Source organism: Raphanus sativus, chromosome 4, assembly GCF_000801105.2.
Source record: "Raphanus sativus cultivar WK10039 chromosome 4, ASM80110v3, whole genome shotgun sequence".
Classification (NCBI taxonomy): Eukaryota; Viridiplantae; Streptophyta; class Magnoliopsida; order Brassicales; family Brassicaceae; genus Raphanus; species Raphanus sativus.
In genome coordinates this window covers 40772166-40790399 of record NC_079514.1, presented here as the reverse complement: position 1 = coordinate 40790399, position 18234 = coordinate 40772166, and the positions used below count along the sequence as shown (strand labels likewise).

Below are 18234 nucleotides of genomic sequence, written 5' to 3'. Positions count from 1 at the left end.
AAGTTAAAACTTCACTGAAAACTAAAAAATAAAATTTAATAAGAAATAACACAATAAAATCGTTTTTATCGGTACATACAGTAAAAGTTACCAATCAACAAGCACCGTACCAGCATCATCGACATGCCTTTTCCCTCTTGCTACCTCTAATTTTCTTTCAAATTTATATGAAATAAGTACTAATTATAATATATTATTTTTATTTCACGCCACCCAATAAAAAGGTAAAAGACAAACGTCTAATTAATATTAATTATTTTTATTTATATTTGTAACATTATACATTTTATTATGCAATAAAAACTAACAAAATAATAATATTATTATTTTTCCTTTGATAAATGTGTGTATTATTATAAGTATTATTTGAGTTCCAATGTAGATAAAAATCACGGAAAACAAGACTTCTTTATATTCTGTTGATATAAACAATAACAATATATGCGGGCTCCACATCCAGCAATTCCATTCCTCTTTTTAGAACAATGAGCCTTACAATCTTCCAAGTTACATCCTTTTCTAAAAGTGTATCTTTCAGTACAAGGAGGTTCTTTTCGCGGTGGTCCTCTTTTCTGAGCAATCGCTATTACTCCTGTTATTATAATAGTTAAAACATAACTTTAGTCTCTGTATTTAAATAGAAACTATTATTTTTTGGTAAAACATATATTTAGAGAGTTTTTGCATATTTATTGGAAAAAAAACTTAAAATATGAACATCTCTTTCTTAATCATTGATTATTCTGGAAATTTTTTCTAAACCCAACATTATAGAATTGTATAAAAATTATATGAATACATAAAATAATATGATATCACAATAACTTTAGTTTCAAATGATTACTGAATATAGTAATAAAATTATAATTATAAATACAAACCGAACAGAAGAACTGTGACCATAATGATACTAATGAGCGAAGGTTGAAAAGAATTTTTCATCTTAGATAATGAACTAAATGTGTTTTAAATTTACAAAGACAGAGAAGAATATTTATAGATGAATTAAAAATTGAAACATATCTAATTTAAGCTACATACCTTCTAAAATTCAGATATAAAAGGATCCAATTTGACCAAAACTCTTTTTGACCAAAACTCTTTTTCAAAGTTTGACCAAAACTCTTTTTCAAAGTTTCTAGTTTTTAATAGATAAAAAATGACTTCGAAAGGAGAAACCCAATCTGAGGTATTTTCTACTAGATCTTATATACATGATTGGCCTAATAATTTTCAAAAGAAGAAGAAGATATAGGTCATGTTAGATGTAAATTTGGTTTATATGTGAAATAGTATAACAAGTTAACAACCAAAAGTTTAGTACCAAATAGTTGGTGATCTAGTAGTTCTGAAAATTCACATGGTTGTTACTTTTGGAAATGATGATTGATATAATATTATTAGTGAGTATGAAGTATCTCCCTCATACCTCCAAAGCCATTTCTATTATTGGGATAATTCACTTATCAATAAAAAAAATTCAAAAAGATAAACATTTTTAATTTACAATGTATTTTCATATCAAATTATAGTGATAGATTGTAAATTTTGAAAAATAAGTTGTCTATTAAATTTCAATTGACTAAAATTCGTAAGATATATAGTTAATCATAAAAAATAATATATTTGCAATAAAAATTTAATACATTTTATTAATAAGTATGAAAACTAGCATTGATTATTTTTTAAAAATGTTGGAATATATTATAGTTAGACCTGTGTGTTTGGATTTTTTTACTATAATTTTTTTTTTGAATTTTGCTTCTTGTTGCAGTTTGTGGTTAATTTTATGAATGAACACATCAGTGGAAGCAACCTATGATAATCCAAAGTTTTTCCGCAATACCGTCATAACTTCACTTAAGTTTGAAACATCAAAGGGCAGAACATCAGTCTTTGGGTATGAAGTGGGTAAGAAGTTTGTGCTGGGGCAAAATGGGGGTAGGCTTCTCGGATTCCATGGAAAAGAAGGTGAAGCTATTGATGCTCTTGGAGGTTATTTTGAACACACTCCTGTTCCCACTCCCACTCCAGTGATAGGAGATCCATGGGGTGATTACGGTATCTACGACGGTGTCAAGAAGATAACAATAGGACTATACGAAGAAGGTGTAGCCTTTCTCAAGTTTGTGTACATTAAAGGCAATGGCCTAGTAACTGGTGATGACCATGGGAAGATAACTTCACTCGGAGCTGAAGAGGTAATTTTTTTTCTAAAACCATACTTTTAACATTTTTACTTATCTTTGTTTATATTTGAGCCTTTGCAGATTGTTCTTGAGGATGGTGAATATCTAAAAGGCATAAAAGGCTACTATAGACCTATACCTGGTGCACCATTTGGAAAGATTGTGTCTATTAAGTTCAAGACGAACAGAAGGGAGACACCTCTGTATGGATTGGATTCTGGTGAGAAGTACTCGTTCGAGGAGAAAGACCACAAGATCACAGGCTTCTCTGGACGAGCTACCGATGTTATTTACGATATCAGCCCCATGTCCAGGCGCATCTAGTAAAAAAAAAACTTGCTCTGAATCAAAAACTTTCAATAAGAGATTGGTGTGTCTGCATGTGTTTTCCTTTATGAATATAAAAAGACTTTCAATAAGAGATTGGTACCAAATTTTAGCAAAAAAAATAATAATAAGAGATTGGTATCTGTTTTTATTTTTATGAATAAATTTTTTTTTTATAAGATATATTGGTATGTATTATCTTTATTTTCTGTTATGATTGTTCCTTGAGACACACCATGATTAGGCTTTTAAGCCAGACCATTCCTATCCTTTAAATTGTGTTAGGACAACAAATAAAGAAACAGAGCAGAACAAAGCAAAACCATCTACATAGTTTTGTGCTCCCTGTACAGGCGATGACCGAGACACTCTCCATATCCAAAATGGATGTTAAAAGCAAAACAAATCAGATATAGATAAAAAAACTACCACCTACTTCAGCAGTACTTTCCAAATCTTCCTCATATAAACGGCTAAAGACCAAACCGATAGTCCTGCAGACACATAAAGCAATCCAGCGCCAGACGCTGCGAGCCATCCGACACTGCTGTCCCGGCTCGCGAGAAGTATGGTTAGTGCTGTCATCTGCGTGGCGGTTTTCCACTTGCCCAAGTTGTTTACCGCGACAGCCTGTGAGCAGAAAACAAAACAACAAAAGCTCTTACACACTACAATACCAGGAGAAAGATAGATGTTCGGTGATCTAACTAACTAACTAACTTACCTCTAATAGCTTTCCATTTTGAGATGCAGCCCATTCTCTAACCGCAGACATGGTAATCTACATAAAGACAAATGTATCATACAGTTAAGGACACGTCACTTACTCTACAAGTAAAGGAAACTAAGGAGAATACAATCAATCTTTCTACAGATCTTACCTCTCTACCAATGATTGCAATAGACGGTACCGTTAGTAACCACGGAACTGGTCCTAACACAGCAACGTCGATAGGCTTTGTACAGAGTAAGATCAATGTAGCTGCGACCATAAGCTGAAGACACAAGACATAAAAAATTAAGAAACACATAGAAAGCTTAAGATTAGAAAAAAAAAAAAGACAAAAAATCTGGCACAAAACCTTATCTGCAACAGGATCCAAAAACGCTCCAAACGCAGAACCTAACTTCATCTGTAAACGTACATGATCTCTCACCGTCAAGTCAAGATTGCAACTTTTAAACACAGAGACAAATAAAGAAAGAAAGTACCTTGCGTGCAAGATAGCCGTCAAGCCAGTCTGTAACAGCAGCTGCAACGAAGATGCTTGTGGTCGCAGTTGTTCCCCACCATCCATCAACGTAGAAGGCTTACAAGCAATAACAACAACAAAAAGGTGAACACTTTAACATGAACAAAAAAAACATAATCCAAAAAAAAAAAAAAACACACACACACACAAACCCAAGAAGAGGTTTAGAACCAAAGAGAAGCAAAGGTGAACACTTCAACATGAAAACACAATCCAAAAACACAAACCCAAAAGAGATTTAGAACTAAAGAGAAGCAAAGGTGAACACTTGAACATGAAAAAACAAAAACCCAAAAGAGATTTAGAAGTAAAGAGAAGCAAAAGGTGAAGACTTTTAACATGAAAGAACACAATCTCAAAGAAAGACTTTAGAACTTAAATGAGAAAAGCGTACTGGAGACGAGAAGGGGAACGGCAGCGACGCGACCAAGGGTTAGGACGGTGGGCAATGTAAGAACTTTGGAAGAAGAGTTGATGGGTGCGTCGTCTTGTCCCACGAGGGCTGCTGATCGGGTAAGGGGCGGCGATGATGGTGGGTGTTTCTCCGACGAAGAGGAATAAGAGGAAGAGAAGATGGGTATCACAAAGGTTGGAGCTTTATGGGAGGAGGAGCAAGGGGAAGTGGCTGTGAAGCGTGAGGAACGGCTAAGATGCGCCGCAGGGTAAGAGAGACGTAACGTGCGCCGCAAATTGACGCGACTATTAAGGAAGCAAAGGTGGATCTGAGCATGGCTGATGAATGAAGGAGCACTTTAATTTTATCTAAATCTAGGTAACCAACTGAATTTTTAAATATTTATATTTATAATAAAAATAATATATTTAATAATTTTTTTTTTTTAATATTTGTGCATTGAAGTAAAATATCAAATAATATGGAACACAAGGAGTTTTAAACTTCAATTATAAATCTATAATTTTTCTGTGACTATTTTCTTTGCAATTTTAACTCAATAAGATATATATTTTTTAAAAAAATATAATTATTATTTATTGATAAACAAAAATGGATTTTTATATAATGAGAGATATGGAATTAAGTTTGTTTTGAAAAAAAAGTTACTCACAAGAGTCATTGGCCAAGACGAAGCTGTCAAAGCCATTTAATCTCATTTAAATAAAATATTCTTTCAAAATGTCATTTAAAAAAAAGTTTCACATATATTAATAAAATATAATTCCTCCGTTTCAATATATATGAAATTTTAAACTTTTTTCTTGTTTCATAATAGATTATGATGTTTGCACATCTATGTAACTTTAATTTTATCTAAATCCATATAACTAACTGAATTTTTAATTATTTATATTTATAATAAAATAAAAATTAGTTTGAAATTATAATTTCGTAATATACTTAATAAATGTTTTTAATACTAGTGCATTGAAGTAAAATATCAAATAATATGGAACAAAGAGAGTTTTAAACTTCAATTATAAATCTATAATTTTCTGTGACTATATTTTTCGCAATTTTAAATCAATAAAATATATAATTTTTTAAAAAATATAATTAACCATTATTTATTGATAAACAAAAATAGATTTTTATACAATGAGGGATATGGAATTAAGTTTGTTTTGAAAAAAAAGAAGTGTTTCAAAAAAAAAAAAGACACAACTACGCTAGTATACGTCTCATGAGACCCGCAAACACCCAACTCCTCCCTCATCTCTCCCAACAAACCCAAAACCATCCCCAAATCAGGAATCTTACAAGCAGCTTGAACAGCGAGACTGTACATCAAACCGTATCTACTACTCCTCCTGAAAATCCTCACAGCCTCTTCAGGCCTCCGTTCCCTCAAACAACCTCTCATCAACAACTGAGCCATGACGTTATCACCACTAACACCCATCTCAACCATCTCGTTGTAAATCTCCTTAGCTTCGCCAATCTCATTACTCTTGACCAAAGAACTCAACAAACTGTTCACATAACACACGAAATGAACAACCTTTCGATCCACCATGAGGCTAAAATACTCTAAAGCATCGTATATTCTCTTGTTCCGTGTATAAGCGTTGAGCAAGTAGTTAAAACCATGTGGGTCGAGTCCGCAAATAGTTAAGTATTTTTCTATGACTATATTTTCCGCAATTTTAAATCAATAAAATATATAATTTTTTAAAAAATACAATTAACTATTATTTATTGATAAACAAAAATGGATTTTTATACAATGAGGGATATGAAATTAAGTTTGTTTTGAAAAAAAAAGAAGTGTTTCAGAAAAAAAAAAGAAAAAGATACAACTAAATTTATTATTTATTTTTAACTGAATTTGAAAACAATTAAAAAAATCTTGCCTCTCTCTCTCTCTCTCTCTCTCTCTCTCTCTCTTGAGTCTTCTTCACACTGTATCTTTCATCCTCAAAACTTTTTTCAATCGCGTAATGACGATGATCAAAAGTAAGTAGTAGCCTCCTAGGTCACTACTCCACCGGATCTTACCGCCGTTTTTTTTCCAACTCTCATCGGAGAGAGATCTCGTCGTTTCGACCTCAGTAACTAACGATGATCACCGACGCCGTTTCCTCCAGCCCTCTCTTCGCATCCGACCACAAAAGGTATCGCCTTTCTATCTTCTTCTTCGTAAGCTAGCCACTACTACATTGCCTATCCCGGAACATTGATGATATATATTGATCTTTGATTAGTTACTGGAACGAACACGATTGTTGTTGATTATTTGCAATCTATGTGATGTAAAATCCTTATCAGTGAAGTGGGTCTTGTAAAGTCATCAACTTTTTAGCTTGTCTGAGAGAGAGAGAGAGACAGATTTTTTTTTTTTTGTCTCAATGGATTGTTGTTAATAATAATAATAATCTACAAAAAAACACTTGGGAGATCTTGTCTGATTTTTCTATGGATGATATTTGAATATTTTTCAGTGACTGATGTAGTTTGATTTGATGGTTGCTAACAGGGATGCTTATGGATTTTCTGTGAGGCCTCATCATGTGCAAAGATACCGAGAATATGTTAAAATCTACCAGGTCTTTTTTTTTTTTTCCTACTCTGGATATCTTATTACACATGTTTTTAGTTCAGACAGAAGGCTGTGCCTTGTCTTAAATTTTGGTGGTGATTTTCATATTACAAGTTGTGTAAGATATCAGAAGTGGAGTAAATTGAGATATTTTTTAAGCTTTAGATATATCCAAAGGCTCATTATATAATGTCGTTGTTGGTTTTCAAATGCTGGAAGCAGTTGTTTGTCATTAGCTTCCCTTGATGTCGTTTCACCTTAAATCTATGACGCTCTGCTCCTTTCTGATAAAACGCAGGAGGAGGAGGAAGGGGAGAGGGGTCGGACAGGTGGAACAGTTTCCTTGAAGATCATGCACACTCTGCCGCGTCTCCTGTGAATGGATCATCTGAAGAAAAGAAAGTGCTCAGATTTCATCAGATATGGACTGAGATCAGACCATCTCTTCGAGCAATCGAGGACTTGATGAGTGCTCGTGTGAAACTGGAATCTTCCAAGAGAGGAGGATGTGAGAATGATTCTGAAGACGAGTTCTACGATGTGGAGAGATCGAATCCAGTTCAGGATGATGAAAATCTTCAGATGGTACTTACATGCATGTCTGCATGCCCTTGGAAAGAAGAACTTGAAGTGCTTGTTCGAGGTGGTGCACCTATGGCTCTGAGGGGTGAGGTAATACAACCTTTTGCCTTGTGCATTCTTGTCATGTTGTTTAGTTCTCGTTAATAATCATTTTATCTTCAGCTCTGGCAAAAGCATTTGCGGGGGTTAAGAAACGCCGGGTGGAGAATTATTACCAAAATCTGCTAGCTGCTGATGGTCTAGGAAAGGACACAGAGATGCAGCCTGCAGATGAGAAAGGTCTAAGTGGAGACCCACTCGCTGCTGTGGAAAAATGGAAAGGACAGGTAGAGAAGGTCAGCAACTAATTAGATTATTATCCTCTTGTTGCCAGTGCTCTGGTATTTGGTTCTTTAATACTCAAGTCGTTTGCTTGTTTCAGGTCCAGGATTTACCCCGGACGTTTCCAGGTCATCCTGCCTTAGATGATGATGGCAGAAACGCTCTGAGGCGATTGCTACCTGCTTATGCTAGGCATAATCCCTCTGTTGGATACTGTCAGCTACTTCCTGTTTATTCTAACGTTTGGTGACATGCTTAACAAATGATCATCTGCCTATTAAAACATGTGCAGGCTATGAATTTCTTCACTGGACTTTTATTACTTCTGATGCCATAAGAGAATGCTTTTTGGTATATGTTTCAGAAACTACTCATGTGTTAAGTGTAAGCTAAACTAAGCATTTACTTTTGATTTTTTGAGGTCGCTGATAGGAATCATTGATGACTACTTCAATGATTATTACTCTGAAGAGATGATCGAGTCCCCAGGTAAGAAATACTAGCTGAATGTTTTTTTTTTTCTCATTGTTCATGGATTCTTATTTTTTAGGTTGACCAACGAGTTCTGGAGGAGTTGGTTCGAGAGAGATTTCCTAAATTGGGTTTAGTTTCTTTCATTGTCTTTGTTTCATCATCTTTTACCAAAAAATTGTCTTTGTGATTGATTTATAATACCATTTTATTGCAGTTCAACATCTAGATTATCTTGGAGTGCATGTGGCTTGTGTTACAGCGCCATGGTTTCTTTCAATCTTCATCAATATGCTTCCATGGGAAAGTGGTCAGGTTCCAAAACTGTTTTATTTTTATTTTTTAAATATTATTATTCTGAAAGAGATATTTGTTTGTTATATAACTAACAGTTCTCAGAGTGTGGGATGTGCTTCTGTTTGAAGGAAACCGTGTAATGCTTTTCAGAACAGCGCTTGCATTGATGGAGTTTTATGGTAATTGGTACGGTACTACTCTGTTAAAAAAACCTAAGTGTTGTGTCCATATGATAATATACTCTCATTAACACTTACCATGGTCAGGTCCTACACTAATTACAACCAAGGACGCTGGAGATGCGATCACTTTGCTACAGTCAATGACTGGTTCAACGTTCGATAACAGCCAGCTGGTTTTCACTGCTTGCATGGGTTACCAAGATGTAAACGAGAGTAGACTGCAGGAGCTAAGAAGCAAGCACAGGCCAGCTGTGATGGCTGCACTTGAGGAAAGACTAAAAGGGCTTCAAGCTTGGAGGGACTCAAAAGACCCAAAATCAGTTCTGTTAAATTTCAGCAAAGCCTCGCTGTCGTCGAATTGGAGCTTGTCTCGTTCTGAGTCAGGATCCAGTAACGCAGACGATGTCTTGATTAGTCTGACTCTGAATGGGGATGGTGGAGATATAGATTGTTTTCAAGACCTTCAAGGACAGGTAACTTTGTGTCATTCTTTTTTTGTGTTAAACTCATAATGATAATGTTTTCTTCACTTAAAAAAATAAAAAAAAAAGAGTTTCAACAACTTCTCCAGGTTCTTCGGTTGAAGGGTGAACTCTGCAATTTGGTTGAGGAGAAACGATCTGCTTTACTAAGGTTAATCTCTTGGCTAATTAGTATAATGACTTTGGAGATTCAAAATCATGCCTGAACTTTTTATATTATCTCCTCTGATCACTTCATATGTAATTGCAGAGCTGAAGAGCTGGAGGTTGCTCTCATGGAGATGGTCAAACAAGACAATCGGCGTCACCTGAATGCTAAGGTATTAATTCTCTTTATATATATATATATATATTTTTTTTTTAAAACTATGCTTCCTAATTAGGTGTATAAGGACAATGCTTGGTCCTATGCTACTTGACAAACATGAATATATATTTTTTGTTTTGTTTTGGGGGGGGGGGGGGGGGTAGATTGAGCAGTTAGAGCAAGGGGTGACAGAGCTTCGAAAGCTTGTGTCTGATAAGAAGGATCAAGAAGCTGCTATGATACAGGTTGGCATTTCAGATTTTAATATGTTGGTTCTCTTTCTAGCGCAAATTCAGATCACTTCAGAGTTTATGAAAGGTCTTTAGCGCACACATATCACAAGAATCAAAGCAGTATCAAACTGCATAAAGTATTAATAGTTTCATTACCCCTCTAAATGCATGATAAAAATGTTGATCCATAATGTTATCTATTGATAAAATATCAAATATTATTTTCAATTCACCTATATATTCGTAACTATATTCTTTTTATAAAATAGAAAAATTATATTATAGAGATGGATTTGCTTCAATTTGTGATTATGCAATAGAGTTCTTTTATTTTTAGAGAAAAATATAGAGATATGGTATTTTTGTTTATAAATAAAAAAATGAAAATATCATTACATTACATTTTTCCTTCAAATATATAAACTCTATAGCAGAATCATACAATAGAAATGGAGAGATTCACATTTATAATAGAATTTTTTTTTATGAGAAAAGATAGAGAAATATATAGAGCTGATGAGAACTGGAGATATTTTAAAGATGAATAAACCATACAAACAAAAATATATAAATGCTAACGATTGCACAAAAAAGTTCGAGATCCTACGATGACAACACAAAACATTACTAAATTGTCATGAAAGCATTATAATATGTTTGAACAAGAATAATAATTTAGAAAATTAATACAAACATGCATTACATTAAGAACTTAAGAAAGTGTATGACGTTGTCATAAACTCAATTGGCTTGATTCAACTATTAAATTCTTTATATTTTGTTTTATTTCATATTTCTTTATGTTGAGTTCGATTTGAATTTTTCGGGAATAGTTCTTTTTCTAATTTTATGTATAAAGTTGCTAATAAGTGACTTCATTTATGCGCCATGATTATTAAAATATAAGTACTAACCAAAATTTATATGAAAAAAATAATTCTTATACCTTAAATAATTTTCACACAGTATATGAAAAATCATATAATAAATTAAAATATTAATTAAAACCCGTGAAACGGACGGATCCATATCTAGTATGAAATAAACATACAGATCGTCATTATTTAGGTAAAGGATTTATTATTTAACATATCACCTAGGGTCAATGATTGAGATGGTGTACTGGTTCACGGTGCAAGCTTCATTGTCACGCTGTTTACTCCGAGTATCAGGTGAGCTTACGCTGGCTACATAGTAAACTGGCTGTTTCGGTTGAGGAATGAATTCTGCTTCACTTCCGAGCATCAAAACTACTGACGACATCATTGGTCTATCCTCTACACGGTCTTGAACACACAAGAGGCCAATTTGTAAGCATCTTAAGATTTCACGTGGCCTGAACGTTGGTGATGAAGAATCTACCATGACCGCGGTGTCTACTATCTCCAGACCTTGACCGTCATTGCAATTCTTCCACACCTGGTTCGGAATGTTATTTTATTGAATCAAAAATCAAATAAAAGAGAAGATGTGTTTTTAAAGGCTTACATATCCGAGAAGATTAAGATTATTATCCGAGTCGCAGAAGCCTTTATTCCTCTTGCCACTTATAATTTCAAGAAGCAAGACCCCAAAACTGAACACATCTGACTTCATCGAGAATGTCCCATTCATCGCATATTCTGGAGACATGTAACCACTGCATAACAATAAATTAATTAGAAAAAAGCTTATCAGGTAGCTCTTTGTTTCAAAATATGATTTTGATGCTTTAAATGCTTACTAAGTTCCGACCACCTTTCTCGTGGTAGCTTCTGTTTCATCTTGTCCAAAGATCCTAGCCATTCCAAAGTCTGAAATTTTTGGAGTCATATCTTTATCAAGCAAGACATTGCTTGCTTTCAAATCCCTATGGATTATTCTAAACCGCGAATCTTGGTGAAGATACAGAAGCCCTCGTGCAATACCATTGATAAGATCAAATCTCATTTCCCAATTTAACAAACAGCTTCTGGCTTCATCTGCAATTCGATCGTTCTCAAACATTAACATATTTTCAAGACATTCAACTTTAAGAACTAAGTTGAAAGACACTAACCAAAGAGATGAGAATCGAGGCTTAGATTCTCCAAGTATTCGTAGATTAGAATTTTCTCGCCCTCGTAAACGCAACATCCAAGTAGCCTGACAAGATTCCTATGCTGAAGCCTTGCGATTAGCTTAACTTCGGTCATGAACTCATCGGTACCTTGAGCTGACGTTTCCGATAGTCTCTTCACCGCAATTTCTTGCCCGTCAATTAACCTTCCCTGGTGACACATATTTAAATGTTCAGTTATACAAAACCAACAGAGCAAAAACCAATAGGTCATATTCATTATTTATACCTTGTAGACAACACCAAAACCACCTTTTCCGACTTTTTTAGAATCAGAGAAATTTTGTGTAGCTGCGACAACAACATCAAACTCCATCAATGGAAGTTCCAAATCTTTTAATTCGTCCTCTCCAGGAAAATTTCTCGTCCTTCTTGGTAACACCACCTCGTTCATTAGAACTTGGTTTCCCACTTGAAAGACAATTACCATTTCGAAAATAAAAGAAAAGTTCAGACGAAGTAAAAACAAAGTAAAATAAAAAAGTTAGTACTCATTTACCGATAGGTGTTGCATCTGCTTTTGCTTGTTTCCGTCTCCTCTTCCAATAGCAGAAGAAGACAACAGTCAGAATAAGCATAACGCTGAATCCAGCAATAGTCAAACCAATGATTTTTCCAGTTGGGTCACTCTTCTCACCCGAGGAAAAATCTGCAAGGATATTTGAAAAGCTATTAAACTGACCAACTCGAACATTTTGGCATGGTAAGAGATATATACCTCCATCATAATCAGCCGAGACTTTCACATAAAGAACATTACCACCTTCATTATGTGTCCGTATGTCAACGAGATCTCCGGTCCAAGTCACGCAACCCAGACCATCATTTACAAACGCAAACGACGTACAGTTACAATCGCTAAGACACCTCTCTTCACATGTCTTCCCGTCAATTCTCCGATCCACAGTCGCCGTCTTAGTATACGGCAACTTGGTATTGTTTAGGGGCAAAAAGTACACATGATCTCCTTGGCAGTTAAGCTGCGTTTTCCTCACACACCCAGATGAACTGCCTACTACCGGGCCCCGCTCTGCCCACTCTGTGTCGTTCTTTGGAACGTACCCTCTAATACAGTTACAGAGAGGTGACGTGTTCTCGTCACAGTAAGTATTAGGCCCTTGGCAAACAGAGTAATCATCGCAGGTATCCCTGAATAGAAAATCCCTGGACCGCTTCCATGCCCATGATGGCGGTTCCCACGTGAACTGCATGAGCGTCCCGTCTCTCATTATCAATCTGGAGTAGATGCTATGGTTGTTCATTTGGAAACGGTACGAGACCTCCTCGTTGTTCTCCGTATAATTATAAAAAGTGTAATATGATTTTTGCATCTCCGGTATGCCACTAAATCCATCCCACTCACCGCTCCTTCGAACTATCGATTCTTGATCCCTGATTAAAAACTCTGGCAATCCCCCTTGAATGTCGAGTTTTAACGTGAAATCCCCGCTCGTCGGATCATCCTGAGCTCTCCATGATGTGAGGAACATGTTGCGCTCCGTTTTAGCATCGTAACCTAGTTTCATCTCCGGGAGTAAAGTATCTGTCGGAAAATCGAAACTCTGCCACAAGAACCCACTACCCTTGCTGGTGTTGTTTCTGATTACAAAATTTCCGTTGGGCAGAAGCTCTGCTATCACTGGATAATATATCTCACGTTATTATTATTATTACCTCTAGCAAGATTCGTGGTCCAAACAGAGTTATTGTACTGATCAAGAAGGACGAGATTGTTGCCAGAGATTTCGAGGCTTCCCGAAGAATTGGTGAGAGGGTTGTCTCTGTTGGCGACCCATGCGTACGTGTTTTCAGTAATTTTCTTATACCATATTCCTAGATACCAACGCGAACGTTCGGAGGGTTTGAAGAAACCAAGCTCGAAGACTCCACCGCGAGATACAAGTGTTCTGTTGCTTGAGATCGTGAGAGACTCTGATGACGACAATGTGTTGGCGGCATAAATCGAAAGGGCCGGACGAAGCAGAACGATGACTACGAAGAAGAAGGAGAAGGTGTAAGAATTCTGGTAAATGTTCTGTACCACCCCTTTCATCTCTCTCTCTCGGACCCACCACTTTCTTATGTTTCTTTCTCTCCTTTTTATATATTTATTATATATAAACGTTTTTGAAACACTTCCTTTAGCAGGAAATTTCGAAATTAAAATTATCAACCTAGCACATGCAAGCAAAATGTCATGTTAGCGACTTTATATATAAACGTTTTTGAAACCCTTCCTTTAGCACAGGCAAGCAAAATAATTCGTCAAACTACTTTTATATCTACACGTTATTAGTTCTTGCACAAGATAATCTACACGTGATGTGATGGTGGTGGTGCTGTCTCTAACGATTTACTGGGAAGATTAAATGATCATTGGACTTGAGGAAACGAACCGACTAGAGCTTACGTTGCTTCTTAACCAAAAGCAAAGAGTAGAGAGTTTGGTTTTAACTTGGGGGGGTCTACTGACAAATTTAATGTGTCTTCTTGACTTATGTCTTAACCTCAGCATCTATTTGCCAACCAGTATGACCCGTTACGCGACTATTGATGAGGTGAACGCAGCTATACTGCAGCTGGAAGAGCGTGAGCATGCTTCTTCAGCAGACACAATGCGTCCAGGCATCTCTTCTAACGGTAAAGGTACTGTAATAGTTGGTGAAGCTCACAAACAACAACAACAAAAAAACAGATGCTGATCCCGAGTGATTTGCTCGCTTGTGCAGAGCACAAACCAGAAAGAAGCTGCGAATTTGGAAGAGAAACAAGACATAAAGAGGTTAGTACTCGAGTACAATGTGAGAGAGAGAGACGAAGAGGAATCTAATGGGTTAGGGACACAAGTACTGAATTGGGGACCTGGAGGAGGCAGAGGATCTCGTCACCGGTTTGTTTACCATCAAGGAGGTGGTGGTTCGTATCATTCTTGAAGAAAGTAAGTTAAGGTTCAGTGAACTGCTTTCGTGGCATATGCGCATATGTATACGACAAGAAATCTACAAAAGCAGTAGACTATTTCAACGAATTATCAACAATATAAAACAGAACTGATCAATGTGAACGTTTCTTGAATATTTTGGTACAGTTTCTAGTGATTTATTAGTGAGATTAGCAAGCACAACATCATCAAAAGCAACAATTCTTACCAAACATATTTGAATTATCGAACTTTAAAATGTAAAAACAAAATCAAATAAAAGGTCATCTGCAATCCTTCTTTGCTTAGATTAACGCAAAAACCATTGCTTTCTTTTTTTGGCACATTCATCTCTACATTGGATAATATTACATTTTCCAGTTTTGTTTGTGGTTTTGGTGGTGATACTCCTTTATGAATAGTCAAAACTTAATATTAGTTTTAATATTAAAAATAAAAATTAAGGTTTTTGGTAAAACATTTGGTTAGAGATTTTTTTTTTCTTTTTGCATATTTATAGGTAACAAATCTTAAGTATGAACATTTTCTTTCTTAATTTTTGATTATTCTGGGAAAATTGCCTAGTATACAAAATAACTTCATATCAGAATAATATTAATTTTGAATAAATATAGAATATATTAATAAAATTGTAAATGTAAATACAAACACGACAAAAGATTAGTGAGAATAACAAGACCAATAAGCAAAGGTTGAAAAACAATTTTAATCTTAGATAATGAGCTAAAGGTGTTTTCAAATTGCAAAAACATAGAAGTATATTTATAGATGAATGAAAAATAGAAACATATCTAATTTAAGCTATATATCTTCTAATAAAAATATCTAATTTGACCAAAATTTTCTTTTCAAAATTTCTAGTTTTTTTTTAATAGATAAAAAAGTTGACTTGGTTAGTTCAAATTTATTTGAAATATTTCTCTATATACATAAAAAGAACCAAATTCCAATAAGTTACAGATTCAAAATTTATTTTATACTTATTTAGACAAGAAACAAAAAGATAAACGAGAAATGACAGTGCTTCATATTTGAGTGACATGTATGATATAAGTTACACATACACAAATTTAATAGATATGCAAAAGCTGTGTTTGGCTTTATGGACTGAGGCATTTTGAATATACTATTATATCATGCCAGTTTCGTATTAGGTGTTTGTCAACCCATATGAGCATAATCATATTAAATATTAATTAATATATTTATTATTAAAATTTACAAAACTTGCTGTTTTATTTGAATTTCTTAATCTAAATTTTCTGTGATTATGAACTAAATGTGTTTTAAAATTACAAAGACAGAGAAGTATATTTATAGATGAATAAAAAAATTGAAACTTATCTAATTTAAGCTTGTACTTTCTAAAATTATGATATAAAAGGATTTAATTTGACTAAAACTCTTTTTCAAAATTTCTAGTTTTTTATAGATAATTTTTTTACTTGGTTATTTTAAATATATTTAAAATATTTCTCGATATATACATAAACACAGCCAATTGTCAAAGCTATATGAGGCGCGCTATACACAAAATGTAAAGACGAAAGGACCACTTACAAGCTCTTTTTTTTTTTTTTTATCAACTAGATAATGCACTAAAACTAAAAGAGGTCCGACCCATTAAGAGCCCAAATTACAAAGACGGAGGACGCAAAGCCGATTTTGCCACAAGATCGGCTTCGGAGTTTTCAGAGCGAGGAACGGAAAAGAAAGAAACAAAATTGAACGAAGCTGTAAGATTCATGACATCTGAGACGATACCATAGATCTCTGAAGGGATCAGCTTGGTGTTAATAGCTCGAACGAGCGTCTGATTGTCGGAAAGGATTTGAAGATTCTCCAGTCCTAGAGAGAGAGAGCGTGATGGAGGCTAGATCGACATGCAAGAGCTTCAGCCATTAGAGGAGAGCCTACGAAGGAGTGGAGTTCCGATCCGCTGCAGATAAGAGCCGATTGGGGGGGGGGGGGAGGTAAAGACCCATCCCAGTCCTGCAGAGAGAGAAGCTTTGTCCCAAGAGGCGTCCGTGTTACATCGTATGGTTGCCTGCTGTAGAGGTTGATTGTTGTAGCTAATAGTAGTTGGGAGCGAGGCTGCTGTCGAGTACTTGAGACTTGGAGGTTGTGCGCTGCTCCATTCTCGGCATGATCTTATACTGTTAAGAGCGACTTCCTCCGGGGAGCGTGTTTTGCCTTCGAAGATTAGTATGTTCCTGGATGTCTAGATGTTCCAGCAAATTCAGGGGAGGATATTGGTGGTGATTCCGGTGGGTGGGAGGCAGACAAAGTTCCGAGATCCTATCACTGCAAGCTCACAACTTTGGATGGTAGCTAGGTGAACTACGTCTTTGAGGGGGATGAGCTCCCACACTTTCTTTGCGAAGGGGCAAGAGAAGAATATATGAACCATCGATTCGCTATCACCACATCTTGGGCAGACTGCAGAGTTGTTTATTCCTCGGAATTGAAGGTTTTCTCCTGTTGGTAGAGCATTTTGCAGCATGGACCAGATAAAGACCCTAAGCTTTGGTGAGAACGCGCCATTCCACACATCTTTATGCCAGTTCACAATCAGGGAGGGTTGAACGGTAGGAGAAGCAACTATAACTGTGTATGGAGTCATGGCTGAGTGGTATCCAGACTTAGTAGATTAAGTACCGGATTGAAGCGGTTGCCATATGTAGGCATCCTCCACTCCCTCTTGACTCGGACGCATGCACTGAATCTTTGCAGAAAACTCAGGTAATAAGTCATCCAGCCTCCTTTTATTCCATTTTCGATCATTAGTTAGCAAGTCTGAAACACGTAGGTCACTCGCATCTTCTAGTATAGGACCATACGGTTTGATATGTTCTGTAGGGGAGATCCAAGAATCTTTCCATACTCTTGTTGTCAAGCCATTGCCTATTGCCTTCCCAATATTTTTTGCTAATAAGTCCCTTCCATGTAGGACACTTCTCCAGCCATGGGAGCAGGATGAGGGCGCAGTGACTTCAAGGAGTGGTTTCTGTTGGCAGTACTTGCCGTTGAGGATTCTTGCCAGTAGACAAGAAGGATTTGTAAGGATTCGCCAAGCGTTTTTTGCTAGGAGAGCTTGATTAAACATTTGGACATCGCAGAATCCTAGACCTCCATGTGCTTTGGGCTTGGTAAGATTCGTCCAAGAGACTAAGCATAGTTTTTTTTTCCATCATCTCCATACCACAAAAATCTAGTTAATGCGGATTGAATTCGTTTGCAGAGACTTGCTGGTAATTCAAAGCATGTCATGGAGTAGGAGGGCATAGCCGTGAGCACTGAGTTCAGCATCGTCATCTTTCCAGCTCGTGATAAGTGCTTAGTCGACCAACTTACAGCCCTCTGCCTTATTCTGTCCACTATTGAAGTGAATAGGTCTCTCTTCCTCCTTCTAAAGTGTTCTGGCAAACCCAGGTATTTCCCCTTTCCCTCTTCTCTTGATATACATCTAGTATAAGCTTTGCCGATTCCTTAATAGCAACTGGGATCTTGGAGGAGAATGTGATAGAAGATTTTTCTTTGTTTATCCTCTGTCCT

The 18234-nt window shown here is 35.8% G+C and overlaps 2 protein-coding genes and 3 pseudogenes across 2 annotated transcripts; 3 read left to right on the top strand and 2 right to left on the bottom strand.

Annotated features, from left to right (window-relative positions):
- Positions 1-1174: 1174 nt before the first annotated feature.
- LOC108854958 (jacalin-related lectin 23) lies at positions 1175-2608 on the top strand. The gene is made up of 3 exons (XM_057008891.1): positions 1175-1189; positions 1775-2201; positions 2271-2608. The coding sequence occupies exons 2-3, from the start codon at positions 1794-1796 to the stop codon at positions 2511-2513; spliced, it is 651 nt and encodes a 216-aa protein (XP_056864871.1). The 5' UTR covers positions 1175-1189; positions 1775-1793; the 3' UTR covers positions 2514-2608.
- Positions 2609-2810: 202 nt separating this feature from the next.
- Positions 2811-4514, bottom strand: LOC108854957 (CDP-diacylglycerol--glycerol-3-phosphate 3-phosphatidyltransferase 2-like; annotated as a pseudogene).
- Positions 4515-5409: 895 nt separating this feature from the next.
- On the top strand, positions 5410-9868 carry LOC108851007 (uncharacterized; annotated as a pseudogene).
- Positions 9869-10717: 849 nt separating this feature from the next.
- LOC108854744 (receptor-like serine/threonine-protein kinase SD1-8) lies at positions 10718-13832 on the bottom strand (annotated as a pseudogene).
- A 415-nt stretch (positions 13833-14247) lies between these two features.
- On the top strand, positions 14248-14851 carry LOC130511628 (regulator of nonsense transcripts UPF2-like). The gene is made up of 2 exons (XM_057008892.1): positions 14248-14384; positions 14468-14851. The coding sequence occupies exons 1-2, from the start codon at positions 14334-14336 to the stop codon at positions 14669-14671; spliced, it is 255 nt and encodes an 84-aa protein (XP_056864872.1). The 5' UTR covers positions 14248-14333; the 3' UTR covers positions 14672-14851.
- The last annotated feature ends 3383 nt before the right edge of the window (positions 14852-18234 follow it).